This window comes from Enoplosus armatus, chromosome 16 (assembly GCF_043641665.1).
Source record: "Enoplosus armatus isolate fEnoArm2 chromosome 16, fEnoArm2.hap1, whole genome shotgun sequence".
Taxonomy (NCBI): Eukaryota; Metazoa; Chordata; class Actinopteri; order Centrarchiformes; family Enoplosidae; genus Enoplosus; species Enoplosus armatus.
In genome coordinates, this window is record NC_092195.1 from 1733898 (window position 1) to 1761371 (window position 27474).

Consider the following 27474-nt stretch of genomic DNA (forward strand, 5'->3'; position numbering starts at 1 on the left):
AAATACGATCAGTAGAAATATATATTCCGTTCTGAGAACAGAAACGGAACTAAAAATACAGCAAAGTTTGCGCGCTCAGCTCGTCCTCCGCTCTAATTAGTGTGTAACTGATGTCGGTGTTGGCTAACTGATTGATTAGTATTGATTACAAATAATTAACTTGAGTTCTCATTAGTCTCATGCTCTCCTTAAGGCTATCAGAAAGTTGCAGAAGGTGGTAGACAATACAGAAGGCGGTGGAAAAACTCAGAAACAGATATGGATTTGTTCCTCGTGGGCAAAAAATGTTTCAGTGTGAACGTAAAAATTTGCAATCCTTTGTTGTATTACTTAGTTTAATTAAAGACAAGAGCAGGAAGGGAAGATCCTGGTGGGAAATCATTTAAACAAATGGGCTTTCTCGACGAATGTTTTAAAATCGGTTTGTCTTGTGCTGTCACACACTCCAAAAGCCCTCACAAAAGACTTGCAACTTGGTTTGCGTTGTCTCTGCAGGGCAGTCTAGTAGTTTTTAAAGGTATTTAATCCCATATCCCATATTGTAGAAAATGAGATTTCCATGTCTTGTTGATAAAGCGTATTTATAATCAAACCGTATTCAGAAACTGTGCCTGTAAGCGAGCCGTCAGGACTTCCGTAAGGTTGTGATGTCACAACTGTACAGTCACCGCCCTCAGCCACCCACCAAGTTATTGGAGCACTCTGCTCAGGAAGTACTCTTCAAGCGTTTGGAGGTTGTTCAGTTTGTCTCAAAACGGCTTGTTTCAGACAGAGGGGGGGGAACTGAGGGGCTGCAGAAAGGGCCAGGAGAAGATACATAAGGACTTTTTTTTTTTAACTGTGAATCATGGGAAGCTGCTCTGGTGGAGTCCCAGAATAAAAATATAGAGCTGAAAATGAGCGTAATATGGGACCTTTAAAAGATAGGCTCATAGAAATATGAGGAAGCTGAAAGAAAAAAAAAACCCCGCTTCAACTCAAAAGGCAAGAACCTCAGCCTGGAGCTAACGAAGCATCGGGCCTCCACAGAATTCAAGCGCACGTGTCTGCATGTGCTGCACAAAGCGATGCGGAGTCTCTAAGTTAAGAGTGGTTTTATGAAAAACTAATCAAATGATTTTTATGCACTTGAGATAAAATCTCTAGAGAGATTAAGAAAGGAGGAGGAATTAGCCCAAATGCAGTTAAATATAGGTCCGAACGTTAAGTTAAGGGACAGGTTCACGTCTTTTTCCAAGTCTTTCCGAGGCTTTCATTCCTCCAGTACACACTGGCCATCGAGAGGTCCCTTCATAGCGGACTTTTAATGTAAGTGATGGGTGACCAAATCACCCAGAATGTCTTCCAAGATATTCACGCAGTTAGAGAGTTTTGAAAGCCGCCTAGGCTGGAGCGCGACAGTACGCGGACTTGCGCCAGCTTGCAGCGTAACATTTTGTGTCGTCTGTGAGAGGGAACAGAACCCTCTCTCCATCCCTCGCTGGGTCCTTCTTATCTGTACCGACCATGCTCAGATCCTGCGATACAGAGCAGCCCCCCCCCCCCCCCCCCCCCTTCCCGCTCCCTCAAGAAACACTCCAGATTGATATCTGACAGCTTGGTTGGTGGTGAGGGGCGGTTGAAGCGGGAGGGGCTGGGGTTGTCTTTCACTTCCCTTTGTTTTTCCCCCCACTATCAATATGTGACCCGGTGCCACTCACCTGGGACTAGAGGGAACTTTCCCCTTGCGACGGCGAATGCTCACAGCAGAGTCAGTTCCACTGAAGCCGCTCCCGACTACAGTCTCTTTTACAAAATAGAGAGGCGAACAAAGAAAAGGAGTGTCTCAGTCACTTCTCCGCTCTCTGCACTCTATCTGTCTTGGAGGGGAAATAGCGGAGTGTTGGAGCACAGTGGCAGTCTGGGTTAATGTGTTTTTCTGTTCAGGTTTGGAAACCCTGGGCCCAGACATGTGTCGAGGACCCTGCTGGAGCTCTCAGGGATTAAGCAGCTTTCTGAATTTTTTTTTTTCTTTTCTTTTTTTTTTTCCACACAGCCACAGCCACTCGGGCGAGGCACTTCAGTGCAGCATTTATCTTCAAATGCAAGGCGTGCAATGGCAGACGCTAAAAGGGCCCTGCTTTGCATTTTTAATGCTTTTACTAGGGCACCCAAGCGCTGGCACTTCTCTAAAGCCATGTTTTAATTTATCAGGACTGGCTAATCGACCTCCTGCTGGCCTCCGAGGCTCCAGTGTGTGTGTGTGTGTGTGCTGGGGAGTTCATATATAACAGGAAAGGAGCGTGTGTGCGCTCACATGCACACATTTACATTTGGCCCAAAAGGGCTAACATGGCCCAGTGCCACCTTGATGAAGCTGAGAGCCTTGTGGCTGTTATTCATGGCCTGTAGTGGGTAGTGCCTACTGGAGGGAAACCTTTAAAGTCAACCTGTGAGCTGAATTGTATTTAGCGCGTACGTAATGCCGCAGCCGTAAAAATTAACGCTCCATAGCGCTCTCTGTCTGTTTTTACACAGCTAACCCTGCTAAATATAGAGACCACCTCGAGACAACTCGGGGCAACTCATTAACACACGTTTGTTCTTCGGTGTGTGGCATGTAAAAGAAATGCAACCAACTAACTCTGCCATAGATCAGTTTTAACACTGACCGTTTCACACTGTCAGCCGGTTTTTATTTCTCCCCGCCCGACGCTCCCTGCGATTTAATTCTTCAGTGAAACAGTAAGTTAAAGCGCAAGTAGATCCTTCTGAAAGTTTAAACAGCAAAAGAAGTTCTTAACGATGATGTAATGGTGTTTCTGGGGCTTGAATAATACACGGTCAAGTCAAGTCAATTTTATTTATATAGCCCAGTGTCATTTATACAGCAAAACTCCCCCCAAAACAAACCTTTAATGGGACGAAACAAAGCAACAGAGGAGGGATCCGGGAGGATGTCGAGCAACTTCAGGTGTGTCCAATCAGATGGGACCTGAGCCACAGGACCTCCTCTCCGCCACTGGAAACCTGGAAGACTACACTAGCACACCCAAGACCCAAAAACTCAAGCACGCCATTCCCACATACAAGGGAGATAGAGAGACAAGACCCCAAAACTTTTGGAGAGAGGCATAGACAGCCGGGGGGGCGGAGAGATCCCAGGACGGCCAGTAGTCCAGCAGGGAAAAGCCTGAGTGAAAAGAGAGAGGACAAGGAGGAGAAAGTACAGAGCGAGAGAGAGGGGGGCACAAAGCTGTACTTGTGGGACAAGCAGCTAAAAGTCTGCGTTTTTTTCCAGTAAGTTTGGCTACAGTGTCGAAGAGAAATCTAAGATTATGCTAAGCGAGAGAAATAGGCTGATTTGGCATTTACGTACCATTCTCCTACAGGCCTGCTCAAGAGCACGTGTTTCTCCGGTAAACCCGGATGCAGACCTCTTCGACCGTCTTGTGCAGCTGAATCCAGGAGACTAGAAAGGGCTGAGTTCAATTCACCGGTGCCATATTCAACAGGGCCTGTCGCTGCCGTGAAAGGAGCCAAGTACCACAGGCAATTGCTCGCCCAATTCGGCTAAGGTTTGACGGACCGATGTGGCGAATGGAGAATGCACCAGCGCCAACGTTACAAGGACAGCCTAGTGTTGCTTCAGTTTAACTAGAAAGTGGTCAGACATCACGGATATGACAGGAGAGACAGTCGTCCCAGGCGATAGAAGTCAAGGGTGTCACCACTGGAGTGAGTAGGTTCATGTACAAGTGAGTGAAACCAACAGTATGAGTAAGTGCCGGAAAGGCTTTATTTAGAGGATCTGAGACCTTTTCCAGGTGAATATTGAAATCACCAGTAATTAAAATCTCATCAGAATGAGTAACAAGGGCTGAGAGACTCTGAGTCTACCGAATTCTTCTAGAAATGGGGAATAAGCGTCAGGTTGGTCTAGAGAGTACGAGAATGGAATGCTCGAGTCTGTTGCCCTGGACAAAACAATTCATGGTGGATGGAGATGGTTTTAATATAATCAAAGGAGTTCAATTTAACGTCAAGATTGGAGGTTAAATTGAAAGTTGACAACGCCTCCGTCTTGTTAAGTATCCCGTGCAACACGGGCATTGGTATTGTCTGGTGGGGAAGCTTCATTCAATGGCAGGAAAACATTTGGTTTCAGCCATGTTTCACGTAAAACAATCATATCCAGACTAGGTTCTAGAATCAAATCATTGATCAGTAAGGCTCTGGCAGACAGTTACCTGATGTTCATAAAGCCACATTTGAGGGTCTTGTCGGGGGCTGCAGTTTCCTTTGGTAGGCCAATCTGTGGACATGCATGCACACCTGAAGGTTGTGTTCGACATTGACCTCGGGTGCAGACGGGATCTTCCCATTGGGGATGCACGTGGCATAACTGAACCCCCGTCAGAAAACGAGACTAACGGTGACTACCTTGCCATTTAAGGATTTTTTTTAATTCTGTCAAAAGATTCTTATTACTTCCACTCTAGTTATATATCGATTAAAACAAAAGCAAAAAGGTATGAAGTGACTCATTTATATACTCTGTAACAATAGAAGCATTTTCAAATTCAGGGCTCGAGAGGCTAACTGAGGGTGGCGATGAGAATGCTCCTCCTAATGGGGCATTAGGTGGTAGCTGCCCGCTATCAGCGCAGCGCTAGCATTAAAACCTCCCATATGAACGTATGTCATTAATCAGTTGGAAATTATGACAATTAGGTTAATATATCTAGTTACTACTACTTCCTATGCTCTGTTAATTTTCTCTAATCCTGCGTGAAGTGATTCATGCTTGTTAAAGATGCACTGATGTACTTAATTAAAAGATTGATTTTGCCTGGGACTTATAAACTGCCTGCAGTTTTAATTTCCTCACCTGAGCAGAGCCTGAGATTAGCTGAGCTGTGTGGCTGAGCGTTTATTTATTTATTTATTCATTTTTTCAGCTGAACCAGCTACTGAACTGCGCTCTGCTCCCCCTGGCCTTATAGATTACTTAAGCAGACAGCACTTTAATGCAGAAATGACTAAATAATGTCAGGCCTTTTTGTTTGGTGATGCAGTCACCGGAGAACTAGTGAGGGCCTGTAGGAGCCAATTGGCAGCGTTCTCGCAGTTAGCATTCTTAATGATAAGTGCTCCATCTGGCGAGCGGGAGCGAGCCAAAGGCGACAGATGGAATTGTTTTCACAATCTGTTCAAATATGTTGTCGATTTTTCTTCCTCTTTTAAACCCTCCCCAGCAGCCCTGCCCGCTCTCTCGCTAGCAACAACGAGGAGATGTTTGATTTTCCTTTCATCCTCGGCTCAATCTTCCTCGAGGAGAAAGCACCCTCCTCCAGACCTGTGCAGTGGATGGTAGTGTCGCTAGACATCCATCCAGCATCGTTTAGCTTCCATAGAAAGAATGTGGTTGGTGTCCTGGCTTCATATTTAGTGGAAGTGGTTAGCCAGTAGTGCTCAGGGGTGCTTAAGATATGTATATATATATATATATATATATATATATATACACAGTGCTTAACAGATTTATTAGACCACCTGTCGTAAAAATGAGAAAACACAAATATTTTAGAAATCTGTCAAAAACTTGTTTCAAACTAAAAATTGTGTTGTTATTTATTAGGCAAATAACAAACTGGAACAACTAAATAGTCCTTATTCACATATATTAACCAAAACATCTTAATATTCTGTACGACCTCCTTTGGCCCTGATAACAGCTTGCATTCTTTGCAACCACAAAACAAATGTTTCTGTTCAGGAATGCAAGTAAATAACTGTAATCTGGCATCTCAATCAAAAAAATAATAATGTGCTTTACTATTTTATTCTGCTTTTTTGTAAAACAGTAAATTTGAGAATTCATGGACAACAACAATAATTCTATTTTAGCATTAAAGAGATCATTTTGATTAAAGAGCTTGGCTTGCACATACTGGTGGATTAACCATTACAGAAACATCAGCAATACTGTTCATTTAGGGCAGCGGGGGCAAACACCTTACACTGGGGTGGTGGTCTAATACATTTGTTAAGCACTGTATATATTTGTTTATATACACACATTATACACGTATATTACTGAATTATTACAGTGGATGCACTGACTGTAATAATTGAGACTCTGAGTTGATGTTATCTGGATTTTTGTCTTGGCGTACTGAGACTGTAGCGAGTAAAAATGAACCCCGTAAAGGCAGGAAGCGACGCCCTTGCTCCGATCTCAAGGAGGCGTTTGACCCCTTCAGGAGAAAGTTGAACGTGCATTGTGTTTTTTGACCCGCTGCTTAAAGGTGAAATGCTTGTGTTGTGCAGAGAACCAGGGGGCAGAAGAGGAAGAGGGTCCCCATCTGTGACGACCGAGAAGATAAAATCGAGGTTTGTCACTTAATTCCGCTCTTTTTTTTCTTTTTTTTTGACCCCCTTTACTTACTTGAGAATTTTATTTGAGGTTCATTTGCCGTAGATCAACCAACCATGTTGCTCATATTTACCAGTATTGTCCCTTTTTTTGTTTTATCAAAAATCAGATGTCAGTTGATTAATTCCATCTCCCCCTGACATCTTAGTGAATATGTTTTTATTACTGCAGGGTTATTTCATAGATAAGATCAGAGGGATCATTAAAGTGTACTGCAAAATAAAAAAAAAAAAAAGAAACCTGCCTCAACCTGCCCTACAGAGCTGCTAACCCTTCTCACGTCGCAGATTTCAGTACAGAATTTAGATAGACGGAAGGAGGCTTGTCCGTGCTGGCGCGAAAATAAACTTCTGAAAGAAAAAAAATGGGCACGAGCTTTAACAGAATATTTCAGTCAGTCGGCAGAAGGGCAATCATCACTTATTTCCTTTGATCCGTTCGTCAATTTTGACTCCTGTATTAATCACACGGTGTAACTAATCGGGGTAGACATCGCTTTGAATTCGGGAAACTTCTGATGGGTGTTTGCTGTTATGTTTCTTTAACGTCTTCCAACCAGCAGCTAAATGACCCAAGTTTGCAGTCATTGTGAAGCTATATCATACAAAGGTTTGTTTTTTTTAACACTTAATTTATGGCGATAGATTCAATTCTCATTTCACCGCTGATCGGCTGCAGCGGAAAGAAATGGCATTTGCGTGAAACTACGGCGTTGGAGCCAGGAGGGGTTTAGCCTAGCTTAGAGTACACTTCGAGTGACGACTTGTGGTTTTAGTTGAAGATACGAGCTGGAGCTAATTTCCTGACCGGCAGTAACCATTTGGTACCATCACTTGTGCTGCCTGTGCAAAGACTTTAGGTTTGGACAGAGCCAGGCAAGCCCCCCCCCCCCCCCCCCCCCCCCCACTTCCAGTCTTCATGCTAAGCTAGGCTAACCAACGTCCACGCCCCAGCTCTGTACTGAAACACACAGACGTGAGATTCATATCATATCCTTTTCAGCTCAGTCTCAAAAGAAAAACCAACACGTTGAACTATTCCTTTAAAGCCGCTTACTTTGACACCCCCAGATCTGAGCCGGTTAAGTTAAGATGAAGGCTGCACATATAGGGATTCTCTTTTTTTTTTTTTTTTTCCTTCCATAAACAAAAACAAAAAATAAAAATGCTAAAAATTGTACATAGCTGCTCTAAGTGCAGAAAACAGTCACTTTCATGAATAGTGTTTAGGAAATATTGCTCTGGTGTACTCCCCATCGCTCCTCAGTTTTTAACATTTCCTTTTTACATCCCGACCACCAACAAGTGCCCATGCTGCTCTCGATTCTAATCGCCGGTGTTTCCATAGGAACCACTGCCACGGGAACGCAGACAGCGCCAGTCTGCAATGCAGAAAAAACCCAAAGCCGACGACATGAGGACCGAGTGTACAACCTGCAAAGGACCGGGCGACAACGAAAACCTCGTGAGGTGAGGGAGTGTGTGTGTGTGTGTGTTTGTGTTTGTGTGTGTGTGTGTGTGTGTGTGTGTGTGTGTGTGTGTGTGTGTGTGGCTCAGAGAGGGAGAAGGGGGCTGGGGTTATTAGACATGCTCTGTGTGTGTGTGTGTGTGTGTGTGTGTGTGTGTGTGTGTGTGTGTGTGTGTGGGGAGGGGGGGTGTCTCGTGAGGAAGCCATATCCTCCTGATGATTAAAGTTCAGTCTTCATTAGGCTCTGGCCGCACAGGCTCTGCAGAATGAGGGGGGCCGGGGGTATCTTCTCCATAGGCCCCCTGTATTGACCTGCCACATACATTTGCACAGTTCATTAAGGCGTAATGAATAGCACAATTTATTCGGCTCCTTTCTTGGGATTTCAGGTGCCAGGCGTCTAATAACCAGGATTCTTCTTTGACATTGGAATTCTGTGAGAAAATGAAAAAGATCACAGCAGGCACCTTGTCATGTGATGAATCTCGTGCACAAAGAGAAACGCTCTCCGCTCTCCTCAGACCCGAATTCCATTCATGATCTTCTCTCATTGGGTCGTTGTAATTTGAAGCGGCTTTTTGACTTGAATGTTGTGTGGCAATAAAACCCTAACCATCTTTTCACATTCTACCGATTGCTCAACCACATAGCTCAAATAGTGGCAGGAAACGGGCATTTCTTCCAATTTCTTTTGTTTTTGTTATTTTAATAGGACCCCTTTCTCATTTCCGATCTGCTCCTGCTTTAATTTGTTTACACAAACTCCGCACTTGCTCCGTCTTTCCGTCCTGACAAATTCAGAGTGATGTACGTTCTGCAGCACTGATTCCAACAGACGCATGCCACACTCGTCACTCTGCTGCTAGTTTTTACCTTTTAAAAGTAATGCTATGGTCACTCGCCAGTTGATTTCTATCGCTTCTGCTTCTCCTTACACGGTTCACATTCCTGCAATGTAAAGAAGGTACTCCCTCTAGAGCTTAAACAAGGAGTCAAAGTCATTTTTCAAGCAAAAATGTCAAGATGTTACTTTGGGCTCTCGGGAACATTTTCACTCTTTTCTGACGCATTATAAGCCATTGCAATTAATCAGTGAAAATAGTCATTGCCGCCTTAAATCCCTCCATGTCTTAATGTAATACGCGCGCAGGAAGCGTTGACAGTGATAGAAAAAGCGGCAAAGTAGAATCACTCGGAAATTATTTTGTGAATGTATTTCAGACTCAGAGCAGCGGAGTGGTGAGTATGACATGATGAAACCAGTGCTGTCAAAATGTACAATATGCTGAATTTTAAGTGTAAGGTAGGTCCCCCCAATGTTTTTACCCTTTCTCTGTTAGCAACTCGCCTTTATTTGTCCGTGCAGGCTTATTATTGTGGACTTTTTAATGTATTTCTTTCACGCCACTATACAGAGCAGCATGTGTAGACTGGAAGCGTCAAAGAAAATGAATACTCTCTCACTCACGTCTCTGCAGTAAAATCTTGCACTGCGTTTTGAAAATGATACCATGTCCAGTATCATGGAAATAGACGAAAAAAAAAAGAAGAAGAAAAAAAAAAAAAAGCGCAAACACTGTTTGTGTTTCATTTGTCATGCTCTTGAGGCAGTTGTTTTAAGTTGTAAAGGGTTGCTGGTCGGGGGGTGTGAGGTGTGCTGCCCTGACTCTTTCTATCTTTGCATTGCACAGGTTGTGAGAGCCGGGGCAGCCACCTCACCTCCCATAAAAACTCGGGGACAGATGACCGTTGGCTTAGAGACAGAGAGAGGCAAATTGAGGCGTTTGAAGAATGGCGCTCGGGTCAGGCCGGAAGAACGAGACGAGAGTCACGGCGCCCCACAACCGCCTCTGATCCAAACTGGACCGACGAAAATTGAGCGGAACTGTCTGTATCTAAAAACATGGAATCAAAGAAAAAGGCTGAAGTGCTGTTGGAGCCAATATTTCTTTTTTTTTTTGGTTAATGTTGGACTGCTTTTACACACTACGAGTAACTTGGTGGATTCTCTTTTGTGACCAATTGTGCATCTACACAGTTTTAATGCGGACAATTGAAATTCGAAAAAAAAGTTATGTGTTTGTACAATTCATGTGTTTAACCATTTTGGCAAAGAACAAACACCTCTTTTGCGCTACTTAGGCAGCATTAAACAAAAATAAGCAGAGAATGAACTGAGGGATTCTAACTGTTCCGAATTTATTGACATTCATAAGACATTGAGTCCTGGTGTCTCGATGTGATGTATTTCCTTTAGAAACAGGACGCAGGACAGTTTGGTTTGACAGGGCAGGCAGAACGTTTTTACCCGCTAATGAAACACGGAGACCACTGGAGTTGCGCCGTTTTCTGGACAAGCTCGAGTGCCCGTTCCATGGGATCTCTGCGATTGTGTTCAAATCTTGACTGTTGAGTAGAGTAGGTTTGTCATGAGTGGAAGACTCTTGTGCTTGTTGGTGGTGTTGCTCGCAGTGTGGGAGCACAGAAAAGACACAGTGCCACACAGTAGTTGATTTTTTTTTTTTTTTTTTGCGTCATCTGATTTAGGACGCAATCACGAATAATCCCTCTCTATGCCTCTAAGGTGCTCGCCCGCATCCAACATGCACGTGAAGTCTTTTAAAATCGAAAAAACTTTATTTGCTTTTCTTCGTCGGTACTAGGCCTGGTGCTCTGCACTTTTGGCCTCCCCCGTGCGACTTTCTCATCAGTACCAGTCAGTGTTATTGATCGAAGTCGCCGGCCACCCAATCACCCTGAGCGTTTCAGTGTGGACTGCAGATGCATCGAAACCTGGGCTTTCCCCAGACTTGAGTGTTGTGGTATGTTTTGTTTTCTAAGTAAATGGAGGACCAGAAGTATTAAGGAACGTCAGTGTTGTGTATAGAAAAGCCAACTGTTTCTGGTGAATCAAGTGTGGCAGTAAAGTAATGCTACCACAAGGCATCCGTAGTAGAAACAAACTAGCGTAGTTAGCAGTAATAGCAGTTAATTATTAGTCTAAATGTCTTTAGTGTCTTTAGGCATTTAGAAGTCTTCCTCCGTCTCCATATCTAGAAGTGACAGTTAAACTGACACGTCCTCAGAAAGACTTCCAGCTTTGTCTCCCACGTCCCTAGTGGCCCATAGTCAGTCCTGTCAAAACAACAGCTGCTTGCTGCTCTGTCAGGGCTCCTGACAAGTGTCACATCCTGCCCTCATATGTCACTGTGTTGCCTATCCGGGGGCCCTTATATGCATGCTTTTGGGAGCAGTCAAACCCATGCAGTTTACTGCTTTGCTTTTTTTTTTTTTTTTTTGTGTGCCCGGAAACAACGCCACACTGGGATTGTCTTTAGAGACGAGATCTCTTTTCCCCATCACTCACCCCTTAGTCAGTCTCAAAGACGTGCGCGTCAGTCCCACAATGCATGGCTATGTCTATTTACTCAGATCTGTACAGTAATTTAAAACCGAAAAACAAGTGATGTGGTCTCGTAGAATTTGAATGCCAGGTAGCTATGTAAGTGTGACAATGTGTACAGTATTTATGAAGAGGCCAAACATACATGTCTTTTCTTCTTTTTTTTTTGTGCCTACATACTTGATTATATATCAAAAGCTTGTGTTGTGAACAGAGTTGAACTCTGAAGTTGTGACGTAGTCTTAAGCGACTACCATATTTTAGTTTAATTGCCAAACATTTGTTTACAGACATGCTTTTGAAGGGAATATTCCTGATTAATGGTGTACTGTATTACTGTGATACTGTATGAAGTAAGAATGTGAATGTTGCTGCTTGTTGTGTATGTGAAGTGTCTCAGCCTCTGGCCTATAGCTCTTGAAAATTAAGCGGAGCTTTAATAAACTCTTGACTTTTTCACCTTATTGCCGCAGTGATAAATGAGTGTCAGCCAGCTAATGAATTGTTCTAAAGGTGCGGCAGCGGCGGTCCGTTTGTGCGTGTAATGCCCTCTGTCATTTGTGATTTATCACCTGGGAAGTGGCCTTCTTGTTCCGTGTGGGGCGGGGGGGGGGGCTGGCTCAGACGAAATGTTGCTTCTCAGCCCACATACAGTACAGTCAGATTCTCCTACTGCAGCTTTAAAACTTAGCCGGTGATTGCAAATATTCGAACCTTTTACTTTTACATTTTCATCCCTAAGCGTACAGGAAATTCCAAGTTATCACATCTGAAAAAAGACCCAAGACCTCTTAAAAATCATTTAGAGCATGGGACCCTAAAGCTGGCAACCGGTAAAGCATTGCTCAGTTGTCTAAAAGTCAAAAACAGGGACCGTTGAAGAGAACACGAAAGGGTACGTCACCTCAGGAGCTTAGCTTATGCTAATGGCAGTCTGTCTTAGTTAATGAAATATCTGTGTCTAAACGAAATTAGTTTTTGATAAGGATCATTTAGATTTGGTCCTGAGGGGGACATTTTACTGTGTAAAAATAAACGGTGTTCAGTGTTCTCTGGTGGACAAAGCATGTAATGGAGACACTGTTTCTTACTTCAACACATCTTTGGCACTTCTGTACAGCAGCTTTTGATTACTTATCTCCCGACAGTATGTGCCAGTACGTCTATTATTAGCAAATATTTCTTGCTCTTTGTGTCTCTTGCGGGACAAGACAGAAAGAGAGACCGTCTCATTCTCAACATGGTGGCATCTCCGTTCCGTCTCCGTGAGATGGAACCAACTCACCGTGGCGAACTGTAGCTGCCCCCATCCCTCATCCTCGACCCTCGGGGGTCCTTGGGGACCGAACAGCAGCCGGCAAACCAGAGATCAGCTCGCCTACAGCTGGTTTCTGGTTTAGAGGATGAGACCGGGGCCAGGAGGCGCGGGGCGGGGAGGGGGGGGACGAGGGATAAAGAGAGAGAAAAGCTAGCAGGGAGGTTCTGGAAAGCAGTAACCTTTCCGATGATGAGTGCGTTTCCCATTACTGCTCTGACACAGGATCCGGGGAGATGATTTAATGGCGGCATTTTGTTTTTGCTGACTTCACCCTTTCCCCCCCCTATTAAAACAGAAAACACAGAGCTGGGACTGGGGCTGTGTGGGAAGTGTGGCCAAGCAGCTAAAATCTATTACTCCTCAACTTCTTCCCCCATCTCTTTATCCCACTGATTCCCGCCACAGTGTGGGTGCGCTCGAATGCTTCCTGAGGTGCACCCATCCTCCTTAACTGCTTTCTGTCTTATTGTCTTTTAACTGCACTGTGTTGCCTCCTTACCCATTTAATCATTACACACTGAGCATGAACCACAAAGCCCTATGGGTGCCTTACATCTTAATTTATTGCCTCGTCATAGGCTTGTTTTAATGGAGTTGCAGTCTGCTACGAGCTGTTTGTGTCTCGAGTGGAATTTCCGTAGCGAGGCGCCGGTAGAGTAGACGGGAGTTTCTGGCCGGGTCAGACGCTACGAGGCTCCAGTTTGTCCCGCGGAGGTGAGGGCACAGACCTGCTGCTTGAAATCAACCCTTCTCCAGGGTTGTGCCCAGTTCACTGGGGCCCCCTGCTGGAAAATATGAGAAACTTCAGACGCACACAAAGCACCAGGTGAGAGCTGTAGAGATCACTCCCCTTCCCTTCCCTTCCCTTCCCTTTCCGTTCCATCCCAGCTGTTGTGCCCAGATGAGCTGATAAAGGCAGCCTGCTTTGACTTGGCTTTCTCCATAGGTGCGACTTCAGCAGTCCATTCATTACTCCCCCTTCTTGTAAAACAATGGCTCTGTTATAATGTTGCAGTGACCCAGCGGTAAATCAAAAAAAGTAGGAGGCTCTCAAAGTCCAATAATCCACTCCTTTCTATGGAAAGACACCGGCGCACTTTGTCATGGATGAGAGTCAATGGCTGAGTGCTTTGTGTCATATTGATTTCTGTCACGTGGCCACTCCCAAGGTAATTGCATTGCCCACTTGTGATAAATTCACTGCCTTTTTCAGCCACTTAGGCTCAGACGCCAGGGCTGCTGGAGAGAAAAGAAGATTTTGAGGCCACAAATCCACTGTCAATACATGGACCCCATGACTGGGAGCACAAAGCAGTTGGGAAGCAACAAGCATCAATAACCCTACATGTTGTGTGTCTCATCATTAAGGTTATTTAGCTCAATGCTTCGTTTCTTTTTTGATTTTTGTCATTGTTTTCGGAATCTGGTTTCGTTTGATAAGGAAAAGAGCCGATGCCTTTCGAAATATCTGCTCCTCCAGGGGCTCGGCTACATAGACGCTTAATTAGAACAGGCACCGTGAGTATGCCTTCAACAAGTAAACAACGGTCTCACATGTAACTGTTAACACAGAAAGAATATGTCACTTTGAAAAGAACAAAACGCACCCTTGCTAGATTCAGTACACTCCGGGTTTTGTTGCAACTTATTCTGGTAGGACCGGTAGCTTTATGGTAGCTAATGTTAACAAACACTATGTCCATATTGTTGTATAACAGGCACTACAGAATCGGTTTTCTGACTTGTTTTAGCCTTTACCATTATCACATAATTAGTTACGTGTGGCCACAGTGACAAAGGTGGGTCAGCGTTAAGGCTGGGGTGCGCTTGAAACGAACTTGCGTCGTTGTGACGCGTTGTCCGAACATGTCTGGAGGCAAAAGTGCTTGTAATGGCCGCCGTCATGGAGAGGGGCAAGACGTGATAATCCCTCAAAGGGGAATGAAGGCATGTACTTTTGGCCAGTCGTGATCAGACATTGATGGTGTCGCGCTCAGTTGTACACGTGAAAAGTGACGGAAACAGTTTGAATGAAAAAAGAAAGTTTGAGATCGAAGCTCAAACCCTGTCTTCTTTCTCGTACCAGGCCTATCACTCCTGGAAGTGGGTGGATTGACTCGGTATTTCAGTTTCCGAGAAAGTCACAGCAGAGTTGTTGGATTCAGTCCATCCAATTCTGTCATCGGTAAGAAGTGGAAGGAAGGGATTACACTGTTGACCATCCAACAAGCATACTGATACCTCATACCTTTTACTTGGTCTGGTATGAGCAGTACATGTTACGCGGCATCATATCTTGGTCTAGATATGAACTAAATACAGACAGCTTTTAATACATAAGGTTATTACGTCACAAAAAACCAAAGCAGAAATCATTTTGCTTGGAGTTCTAACTACTCTATTTGAAATCCACAAATAAACGTAATCAAGGACATCAGGAAATAAGATTTGTTGCTTTCCTCTGCTCTGACATGATTCACTTGGCTTGAATTATCCCACTACATGTCTAGAGAGCCTGTGTCATCTATGTCCTCATCAGTGCGACTTTAATTTAGTTGTGGTGGGTGATGCGTCACTGAATATGTCTGCAGGCTATGTGGACGAATGGAAGCTCTTTGCGGTTCCTCGAGTGATGACACTTCCTCTTTGTGAGACCTGGACAGAAATGTGACAGGTGGATGAGATCAAACGAAGCCAGCTTAGATTTGTGGGCCATCTGCCCCCGCTTTGGCGAGGACGGACGGGTCCCGGGGTGACGGCGGAGGGGAGGACGGGATCTGAGAACTTTACACAGAGATTAAATACCAGATGAAAGTGGACACGAATCGCCAACCGAAAGCAACACGTGTAGCAGACAAAAGCAATCAATCATGTCCCCTCCACCACCTCACCTCCAATAAGATTACATCAATCAATAACCTCTCTTATGAGTGATTGGATTTTGTCTGCTTCCAAAGTACAAGGGACGGGGAGGGGGGCTGCTCAATTTTCCCAATGATTAAAGCAGGGCCAAATTGCTTTGATAACATCAAGGACCTTGCTGTGGCTGAGTGTGTAAGGGCAGTGTTGGGAGCAGATAGGCGGGAGGTAGCAGGGGGCTCAGACAGTGAAGAGACTGGGAACAACACTGGCTACATTACGTAGATTGGCCCGTGAAGGTCCAAAATCACCGTCCTCCAAAGGCCCAGCGCTGTTTAAAATTTTACAGTTATGGATCAAACACCAGTCAGAAGCATCCGTTTCTTCACTACCTGGGTAGCCTAAGGCTGGCTAAAACCACAGACTGCGGGAAAACATGGACGAGGTGTCTGTGATGTCACCCACAAGTTTCTTCTGGTTGTCTTGGCTTGAGCTAGTCTCGCTCTGGCTTGTTTGTATTTCTTTAAAACAATCACAATCTTCTGAGGCGACGGAGGAGAAGCTAATAACTGCGATGATCCTCTGTCATTTCACCTAGCGCCACTATCAGTCAAAACGCATAATTTGTCCATTACTAATGACCAAATACCTGCAAAACGGCATTTTGTTTATTGTGTTTGGTGCGAATTAGCAAACGTTAGCATGCTAATGCCCTAAACTAACATGGCAACCGTTGTAACCGTTACATGCTAAGCATCAGTATCAGCACTGCGGCTAAGTGCAGCCTCACAGACTCACTAGCCTCGTGGAATTAATTAGTTTGCTTTAATTTGGACTTTTTGTACAGTAGTTGTGTAGTTAAAATACTTTTAATATTCTTGCACAACATTGAGTATTACTTACAGGTGTATTGGACCAAATACTAAATGAACTGAGGAACCAGAAACCCCACACATTGTCAGTTATTTGTATGAGATTTCTTGTTCCTTTTCAATACATTTCTTTGGAGTCACCATCTAGTGGCTATTTGTGGTACTGCGTTATCAGGCACTTGGGCATAACCTTCAGTGTCAGGCCGTAGTGGTCACTTGGTAGGTACTGATTTATAGTGTGGCCGTAACCTCTTTCCTGAACCCACGTAAATCCTCAGTCAAATCAAAATGTGTATTTCCAATGGAAATGTTGTTGTCAGGTAATTTTTTTTTGTGAGATAAAATTCCATTTTGGACACAACAGAACAGCTGACAGACCAAAGATTCCAAACAGATGGTTGGTCGATTGCAGTCTTGAATACCTGCGTGGAGCGGTGGAATGAAGAGATGACACTCTGAATCCTTAAAGGTCCAGTCGAGCATTTTGGGAAGTGAGTCACAAATAAAACAGCTTTAGATGTGTAAGTGTTGCCAGGCCCTGACATGACCGGGGATTGTGATGGTCAGCTCTCAGTGTGAATGCGTGGAAATGTCAGAATTGAAAGCTCAGTGTTGCTGAGAAGGAGGATGGAGTTTAGCCCAACCTTCCATGGATAAATGAAGATTTAAAAACCACATCATCACAAACACGGGAAACGCTCCGTCTGGATCAGTGAGCACTGCTTTAATTCAAAGATCTTCCCCCACGATACACAACAAACATTACAAAGGGTTCATTAAGGTAAAGTAATTAGAGAAGCATGTGCGCAGTCGTCACAGTCTTTGCTAAATAACAAGAGCCCTCCCGCGAGTTTGGAAGGTCTTCAAGAGTCTCCAGCAGCGAAACTGAAGAGTTTGCTCCTTCCTTTTTTTTTCGCCTTAGTCGGAGATTCATGGGAAATCAATTGGCGGGTTTGTGTGCAACAAAAGGGAGGGTGCTCATTAGTGGAGCGCGCACACTTTGGCCATTTGTCTTCTATTCACTAGGTGGCCAGAGGGCACTTTAAATTCCCACCGTTTCCTCGGCAGATATGCCTGCTCAGCCCATCCAAGATTCTTTGCTGTGTGTGTGAGAGGGATCCACCTGCCTCTGCATATTTGTGCTAATGTGCAGCAGCTGTTAGCTTATGCCCCTACAGCTCATAAGATGCCAATTATCTATGCCAATTAAATTTCTACTCTGATTTGAGTAAATCTACCGCGCTTAATGTGTAAACACTACAGGTATATTATTAGACCTATTTCACAGCTTTTCCTAGTCGAGTGCTAGAGGGCCTCCATACCTTTTACGCTTATTAGAATTTGGATAGTCATCTGCATCCCTCTGTATTCTGTTTGTTGCTGAAAGGATACATTCTGGTTCAATACAACTCGGGTCTTATTTTTTGTGTTTCGGCCATCATTCGTGGTGACAACGAGTTTCTAAGTGAACTGCCGGCGTCGGGGATCGCAGTGACGTTGTCTGGCGGGACAAGGAAGACGAACACAAAAACCGCAGGTCCATCCCAGTTTGCAGACACAGTGGTTTTTCTTGTATAATGTGGGCATAATTACCAACAATGCAGGGTTGCCCACATTCCGTTTCACGTCCAAAAAGAAGTCCGGATAAGCTGTTGGCCTGTTTCCAACCTTTCTGATTGTCTGGATGCTCATATATTTCTTGTTCCCTTGGACTTAATTCTAGCGACGTTGCTGTGTTCCCAAACCTCAGCAGTTACTTCATTGAGTAACAGTTGCCACAACTGAGAGAGATAATGCAAGAAAAAAACCCCCGATGAAAATAAGAAGTTGTAATAAACTGGAATTGTACGTTTTTGATACAGACTTTTGATGTTATGATGATGGTGTTTGTTGGAAATTGCTTTCACCGTCATTTTCCTTTGTCCCTGTGATTCCAATGTGGGCTCAAATAAATATGTTTTGTTTACGTTAGCTTGGTAAACTCAAAAGAATGTAGTTGTTCAGTTGTCTGCTGGTCCCGGTTCAGAAATGTACAGGGGAAGATGGCCAAATGCCCCAAGAAATCTCAGAGTACTCCTATCTGAGGGTTATAATTTGCCCTCTAGATTGTGTGAAGTGTCTGGAAGCAGAGGTCAAGCCTTAGCCAAACCCCGCTTTCCCTTCCTGAGTTGTCGGTTTGCCAGAACTTCCAACCGAACGTCCTTCTCCACCCAGGTTTGTGCTTTGGCGACTGACCGAAGCCGCGGCCCTTCCGGCCTTTCCTGTACATGTCTGCTGCCTCAGGAAGACCCCCGGGCCAAAAAGGTCTCCTTCTTCAGCTTGACAGCCTCCTTCTTAGGCTCCCCAACAAGCTCTTGACTCCATGCTCAAACTGGAGGTGTTCTCGGCCCGCCCTGTGGAACGCCAGCCTCTTTTCAAGCCCGAGGCGCAGTTGCCATCCACCATATTGCGTTTGTCTGTAGAGCCGTCCCATCTGATACCATCAAACTGCCTAATTCCTTCCAGCGCTCAATCAACACAGAGCTGGCTCCATTGTTGAGGACTAGTAATTGATATCCAAACGCTGGCTGCCATAAATCATGCACAGACAGCTTCTTGGACAGAGTGTGTAACGTGATTTCATGATCCTGAAACCAAACCATGACAAGACAGAACAATCCCAACTAAATGAAACAGAGTCAGTGTGGAGGAGCCGTGATCCCGGCGAGGAATGAACGCCTCAATTCTACAGGAGTGATAGTGATGTGTCTGTTAGGAAAAAAAGGATCATGTGTCCAACATCCACGGTATCTGTGGATCTTCGAAACACCCTGATCCGGAAAAATCTGTATATATCACGTGCAAGGTATGTTCAATGTAACCGCTGAAATTGACTGCATTTCGAGCCTTGGGTCCGTGTTGTTAAACAGCGGGTAACCGTAGCCACTACACTAATGCTTCACAAACCCGTTAATGCCCTCAGCTGCGAACAAACTTAACCCCCGATAAGTGTCCTCATTCGTAAGATGGTGGGGGAAGTGCTGCTCACAGTGCCCGTGATTGCACTCATACACTCACGGTGTTCTTTGCCTCCACTTTGCCCATTACATCTTGTATGTCAAGACGCAAGTGTTGTGCATTATATCTTACTTAAAGGTTTGTTTCACCCAATTTGCACGGAAAGAAATGTCTCTTCCGCTGCCCCCCCCCCCCTCCCCCCGCTCAATACAGCATACTAAGAAGCAAAGCTGTAAATTTGTTCACACTAATTCAGGTTTGGGACAGGTCGTGTGAGATGACCCAGAATATCTGATAAAAAATGTTGTAGATTAAATGACTGTGATCGATTAATAGACAAAAATAATCAACAGATTAAACGGGCCTGAAAATAATTGCACGTTTACATACTGCAGTCTTATGTAGATGTTTATATAGGCCACCAGGACTATATTAATTTTCAAGCAAGTTATGTATTATTATTATTATTATTAACTCCATATACATAAATCTCAGCAGGGCCAGTTAAAACACCCAACAGCAGGAAACAGCTGAGGGAAGTCAATACTGCATCGCTACGCAATAAAATACATTAAAAGAATTGGTGTATAGAGCAGACTTTTCTTTTAATCATTTATGAGGCTGACTGCCCTTCAACAATCTCACCCTGCCTGGTAAACACACACACACACACTCCACAATTAGAGCCAATTATGTCCTAATCAATGAAGGAGATTAACATTCTCCAATGAAAATCTGATAACAGCTTAACAGCCCGGGGAGGTCAACCTGAACCCTCTCTATTCGTCTCCATTACCGAGGCAAGAAGGGCAGCGCGATGGGGTTTGAAGACGGGGGGGGGGGGGGGGGGGGCACAAAAAGACAATAATGACAAGTGTGTCTGCGGGGGCTCAGAGAGACTTTTTATGACCTTGGTAATCTTCGGGCTAGAGTTAAAGAAACTACAAATTAGCAGTGTGCCAATAAGAACGCCGCAGGACTCGTATGAATGAAATTTCAATCTAAAGCCCCATGCCAACGGGATTACCATTATAGGGGGGGGAGTGTGGAATCTTTTTACGGCATTATATCGGTTCCCTGATAGGCCCATACATTGGTGTTAACATGTTTCTGTCTATCAGATGAGCAAAAACACTTTTAGCTGATTCTTTTTTTTTTTTATTTATCTGAAGCCTCACTCAAGGTTTTTACAAACCCAGTCTAACTGTAATACAACTTGAACAACAAACTTATTACTTACTATTAATCTCTTAATAGATGGTGACTGTTGATACCGACGTTCAGGTTTCAGGCAGAAGTTGCCGCTCGCCGCCTGGTAACTATTTCTTGGCGAAAACCAAGTCGGGTGCCGTGACTGTGTTCAGCTTCCCTGGGTCAAGCTTGGTCGTCGCAGCGAATCTGGCAAGTTTGGATGCCATTGCGCCCGTACAGACACCGAAACCAAACGATGCACAAACCATTGTTTGTCAAGAAATAGTTCCAACTTCTGCTAAAACGACAAATTGTTGCTTTTTCGCGTTTCTTCTTCTGTGTGAGTTAAAGAGAACGAGACGCGGCCTGTTAATCGGTTAGCTTCAGAGGAGTTAGGTAGGTGTGTTTTTGAACTTTGGATAGAGCCAGGCTAGCTGTTTCCAGTCTTTATGCTAAGCTAGGCTAACGTTGCCCTGATTCCAGCACCACCCAACACACCGACGCGAGACCGGAGGATCTGACTTAAGCTTTAATACATGCTTGTTTTGGATCATAGGTCTTTGATGAAAAGCATTTTACACAGTATTTTAGACAGTAGTATGCTTTATTATGTGAGCAACAGCAGTTGTTTGTACTAAAAAGATTACCGGCATCTGGACTTTGCTTTTAAAATTCAGTAAATTGACTCTCATGTCATCTTCTCTGGCCACGTTTTCTTTTAAAAGTTTTTCAATGAGCGTCCTCTGTGTTGTCCGACCCTTCTTACCTCACCTGACGGACACAGTCGGTCCAACTTAAGGAGACCCGGCGGGCATTTATCTGACACTAACGAGGCCTGTATTTATCTGGCCGCTGGTATGAACCATTGGACAGTCAGCGGCTGCGTAAGGTCAAGGGAGTAAAGTGATTAGAGGGACTTTAGAATGCATTAACATAGTCCCATGACTGACGACTAGCTGCCTTGCAGTCATCCATCACAGCTCCCGAGCTGGCCTCGTCATTGTGGGGAGACAGCGGCTTTATTTATGCAAGGAGTAACGCGCGCCCCTTCCTGTCCTGTGCATCAGGTGTGACGAGTGCCGGCTCTGCTATCACTTCGGGTGTCTGGACCCCCCGCTGAAGAAATCTCCCAAGCAGACAGGATATGGCTGGATCTGCCAGGAGTGTGACACATCCTCCTCCAAGGTGAGTACTGTATGTGTGTACATGGCACAGACAGCAACAGAGATTAGGGGGGGGGGGGGGGGGTTCAACTGACAGTGTTGGTGCTCATCATTGGTGCAATATCTGTGTGGAGCAGCACTAATAGTGTTATTCCAAACCATATAAATAGCCTAAATTAGCTATATAGCTAAGACAAACCACATATATCTCCTCATATATTAGTGGAACCGACTTTCAGCATAACTGCCAGTGGTGGCTTCGCATCCATTTTGCCACCGGTTACAACCGGGACATTTGGTCAGCCCGTAAATACAGTCTGAACTATGTAACCTGACAAAAGGCATTACAAATTGCAGGACAGGTTACTCAAGTTTTGGCAGCATGGTCCTCTGACGTCTCCAAGCCTCGACTGGTGAAAGACAAGAGCTAGTTAGACGCCTTTTGTAATGCAGGACTAACAGCTAGGGAGTCTGACAACCGCTCAGCAGCTGCTGACATGCACCCACGAAAAGGAATGCCAAGTGGGAATCAGCGCTAACATTAGCAAGCTAGGCTAACTCGCTCCCACAAACGTAACAGCCCGGCGGGTTCTCCAAATGTCGCACATTGTAAAGGGACAGACGGATTCAATCGCTAACAGCACATTAGCCCAACAGCGCCAGTTGAGCGCATTTGAGGGATAATTTAAAGGAACGACACGTTTCAATTTCAACTCAAACTGTGAAGCCAAGATTTATGTTTGAACAGCTTTGAAAACAGTGTGTGACAAACGTGGTGTAACACAGCGCCGCACTTGTTAAAGGTTCCCCCCTGTGGAACACTTGTGGTGCCTTGGAGCAATGTTTTTTGCCCGCTTCGCACGCTTCACCAGCACATGCACGAGGACTCGCGTGCGCACACAACAGCGCGCATCTTGATATGACACGTGTTCCTGCTGATGATTTCATGCCTTTCCGCTCACACAATCCCAAAGCTGACACTCTGCGAGTGCCTTGTCACCGCATGTGTCATTTCCACTTATTGTAATTCCGTGAAAATGGTATTATCGAGAAGTCAAATGCAGCACATCCTTCAAAGCAGGATTTCATTTTCACAAGGAAAGCACAAAAATGATGTCATCCCCTCACAACAATTTCATAGTTTTCTCTTCGCTCAGCTTGTTTTTATTACATTATATTTTAATCAAGGGTAACATTTGGCCGCCTCTCAACCTAATTGATAAATGTATCCCCGTTTCCATTTCTCTTGAAACTGGTAGTCTGCCCTTCTGGGCTCCATCTATGTGGAAAATGGGGGCTGATTGATGCTGGCGCACAGGAAGTGAATGATAAAAAAAAAAAAAAAAAAAGCTAGTTAAAATGCTGAATCGCAGGAACGAGACATCCAATTATCAAGAAAACCAAAAGGTTAAAGCTCTCTATTAATGTTATGTGCTCCTCATATAAAAATCTATAAGAATCGATTCATGTTTTAAAATGCACCATTAGTGTGCTTTTACATTCCGTAGTGTACATACACACAAAACATAAACATTTGGTGATATATTAAGTAGCGTATTCAACTGCTATTTTGGCATAATTTACCTCTAGGTTTCACACAAACATCTGTTTTCCTTCATATCCGGAAAGGGATTCAGGGGTTCGTCCGGTCCATTGTGTCCAGTTCTGTTGAGCAAAAACAAGCCCTGAATTTTTAGGCATCTTAGTCTATACAATAAATTGTATTCACAGTCGCTTCACACCATCATCTGATTCCGGTTTTACTAGTGTTCCTTGCATCAGCATTTCGCTTTTTCCAACAGATCAAGTTATTCCGAACCTTGCACTCTACGCCCCCAGAGTTCACCTCGACGATCACCCCTATGATCAATCAGAATCAGAATCAGAAATACTTTATTGATCCCCGGGGGGAAATTGTACAGTACCGGTGCTCCCATTCAAGAGTAGAAAGTAGCATAATTTAGAACTAAAAGTTTGTACAAAATATAAAAATAAGAAATACAAGACGTACAAACTCAAGTCAACTCTATGCGATGGTCATCCACATTTCACTTGAGCTAAAGTGCCGGTCAAGGGGAAATGTATTTACCCCGATGGATGGATTGGCTGGAAGTATTGGGTGACCAGATCAGAACAGACCAACCAGTGTCACCTTCCTTAAGTTGTGGTCACACCAGCACCAGTCTCCCATAAAATAGACGAATTCAAGAATGTGTTTCCTTTTTTGGCGCGAGCTTTAACCAGCTCCAGCAGTTTGTTCGACTTTGATCTGACGTTTTGCGCGGCCAGCCAATAGAAGCTGCTTGTAATTGGGGAAGTCATTATCCTAGTGGTTTGCTATCAACCTGTTTTGTACATTTTTACGCTACCTGACTGCATCACTTTCACAGACTGTTTGCAGTACTTGATGATGATGATGATGATGACTTGAAATATTAATTTATCACCCATGTTACAACTGTGAGGCCATCAACTATTGTCGGGAAATTTCGCTCAGCTGAAGTACAGTGACTCACTGACCTAACCACTTCAGTACCACCGCAATCCCTAGCTTCATGTTAACATACGTGAAAATGATCCCAGCAGAGTTCCATGAACAGATTTTTAAATTAGAGGAAGAAGAGAACAGTAGCTTTAGATTGATACCCTGTATCATCGGATACTTTGAATAGAGACTCCCTAGACTTATGTAATGCTAATGTACCTTAACTAGGCAACATCTGGATCTAGCTCCAACAAGACCTCACACGGAATCATCAAAAAACGCTGTTTTTGTCATTCCTTGACAGGAGACGGGAAGCGAACAGTGGTTTTCTGGGTAAGATAAGCGGTTGACCGAACTACTGGAATGCCTTTACCTCACACTACTTCCACCTTTGCTTCTAATGCAGGACAGGCTTTATTCTCACGACCACAAGACGTTGCTTGTCAGGGTTAAACTTAGGTTGTTTTAAGCATTTGAACAATCAACCAATGCTGTCATTTTTATATGTATGAATCAAGTACGATATTCCCTGTAGAATTCAAATCTCCATGTCACCTGTTCTACACAGTTTGGACTTTATTCACATATCATACTTTTGTTCTGCAGACCTTTGACAGTGAAGACGAATACTGAATATTAAGCCAGTCTCTGTGGCTTTCTACCTCCTCAGCTCATTCTGCCATCTCTTAGACTTTCATATCTCATTCCCTGTGGAGTATCTTGTCCCCGTGACGCTGCTGCCCAAACACTGTTAACATCAAGCGGGAGAGCGTCTGGCGCTGGTCTCTCTCTGCCCCAGAGCAGGGCGACATTTCACCGGTGACGGGAGAATAACGTTTGCCGCGTTGACGTGACAAATTGGAGAAGTGTGTGTTTTTCTCTCCCTTCCTTCAGCAAGCAAAGATCAGCCGTGTTCAGTAACTGTAAGCCTGAAGAGACATGTTGAAGTTTGTTGCTCAAACATGCCTCTTTACGGATGAAAGAAGCCAACACGTGTACACCATTTCTAATGTAGCAGGGTCTACATTTGGAGAGGCAGTTAAGAATGTGACATTTTTGAGAAAGCATGGTGTACAGACCTTTTAAGGCACAAGGTGCTCAAAGTGTCTCAGTAATAGCAAGTGTGGGGAGATAATTGACTCCACTAAGGGCATCTAAAAAGCACTCTGAGATGAGAGCTGTATTTAAGGAAAGTTTTATTATCTGCTTTTAAATGCCAAGCCATGCACCTTTTTTTTTGCCTTTGGGGGGAGAATGGTTCTTAAATGCCAGCATTAAGTGCAGAATATTACCTGATCGTTGCGTCTGAGATTCAGATGCTCGCAGAGATAGCTTGTGGTCAACTCCTCTGCCTGGCAGTCTGCTACAAAGGCCGGCACAGGGAGTGATTGTCAAAGCTCCCTGCAGCCGCTGCTCTTATCTGAGAGGACGATATGCGAAATCTGAAGGAAGAGGCACGCAGGAAGCAGCACAGAGTATCTTGCGGTACGTGATGCCGGCCACAGCTTTGGTTTGCTGGGAATGAGCGTGACATGAGCAGCACACTTTTCCGTTTGTGCTGGTAGAGTTTCACACATTACGTAAGTGTCGTTCGTCCATGTCTGAAGACAAAAGTGCTCATACCTCTTCCAGATGGTCGCACTCAAAGGTGGCGCCTGCCGTCGCGAAGAGAGGCAAGCTGCGATGAATGGAGATGAATGGAGATAGCTCACTAGATGTGGCCAAAATGGGGAAAAAGATCACAAAATCAATACGTATCAAATCAATTGAGAAATGGGCAAAAAGCCAGACATGCGTTGTGTTTGTTTTTTGGTTATTAACCCTACAAATTAAACACGGATCGCGGATCAAAGCACCAGTAGACTACAGTCGCGCTCGCGGCTCCGTGAGGCTGCGTGTAGGCACAGCTAAAGTCCGCATGCCGGCACGCTCACGACGGCAATGCTGACATTCTGACACCAAGCGGGTATGACGGTTACCGTGTCATAGCTTGATCCGGGACGTTGTGATGAAGCCAGGTCCCTGTGAAGATGTGGGCAAAACGGTCTCTGATTTGCCATTGCTGAGTCTTATTCCATTCCCTTTTATTTTCCTGCAACCGTAGTGGAATAGCCTCAGGTCCAAGCTGGGTTAGCTTAGCTCTTCCTGGGGCGATTATTTTTTATTTCTGTCATTCCACTTAAAACAACCTGTACAGCTGCACCCGTCTCATCCGAGCTTGTCGCCATTTTTGTGGGAATTGAGGGTTTTTGAAGGCGCTAGCTCTGATTGGTTGTTTCTCCAACCAGGGGAAACAGCTATCAATGAGCGCAACACCAGGTCTATTTGAATCACTGGACTAATCATATGCTTGGGGCGGTGAGTCAGAGATTTATCCCAGAAACATTGACAAGACATCCGCAGCATATCAAGTTTTTGACCGACCTTGGAAGGGATTGGAGGTTAGCAAAAGTCCAAATACAAACGCACAACAAAAAGTTAATGTTCCTACTGCTAATGTTCCAAAGAAAACAAACCCTAGGACGCAAGTGCTTTTGTTACCACGTTGCCGTCTTTCCTCTTATTGTCTGGGATCCTGTCTGTGAGGTCCTGATTAATAACCAAATATGTTTTCGATTAGTATTTGTCCCTGTGACTCCGCTGGCATTGTTGAGAGGTTTGTAGAGCAGTAGTGATTACAGAGGAGCTGCTGGTTTACGGCGTTGCAGGAAAATGCCGGAGCTGAGCGTTGGTGCCGTTGCAGACATGTTTCGGTTGTGCAAAGGGGCAATAAAAGGCTTTATTAGACAGGCTTGAGTTCATTATAGACGCCGTGTTTCTCCCGGCCTGCTCGGCTTAGATAAACCTCACTCTGACCAAGGCCACATCCCTCCCGCTGTCCCCCTAGGCCCTCAGTGAATTGATTTCAGTAATAAAGTGACAGTCTTGCCGTAATATACGGATGGCCTTTAATTCAAGCTTGTTGCCGTGCCAAGGGGCGCTTGTTTAAGGCTTTATTTACACCCTTGCAGCGCTGCCTGGCATGCTGGGTTCCACGGTGAATCAGACCAGAAGATTTGGATAAAAGGTTTGAAATGCCAAAAGCTCTTAAAGTTGCTCAGGCAGTGTTTAGCTGTGAACTTGTGTGGGATGCACTACTTTAGCTGCACTCAGACTTGTCGTCATCAAAAGGATTGCAACTGTTAGAATTACTGTGCGTAAAAAAGTTTCATTTTCCTCACTTCCTCCGCAGCCATGGGTCTACTCCTACTCAGCAAACAGTTTGTATTTGAAGTTCTTTCGTGACCTCGAGAGCGCTCAG

General features: G+C 44.5%; 1 protein-coding gene across 1 annotated transcript in view; it reads left to right on the forward strand.

Moving 5' to 3' along the window:
• The window catches only part of phf14 (PHD finger protein 14), a 75058-nt gene that overhangs the window by 38224 nt on the left and 9360 nt on the right, over positions 1-27474 (forward strand). The window contains exons 15-17 of the mRNA XM_070921979.1: positions 6313-6375; positions 7766-7887; positions 21593-21710. Of these exons, the coding sequence (XP_070778080.1) occupies positions 6313-6375; positions 7766-7887; positions 21593-21710 (303 nt within the window). The remainder of the gene's footprint in view (positions 1-6312; positions 6376-7765; positions 7888-21592; positions 21711-27474) is intronic.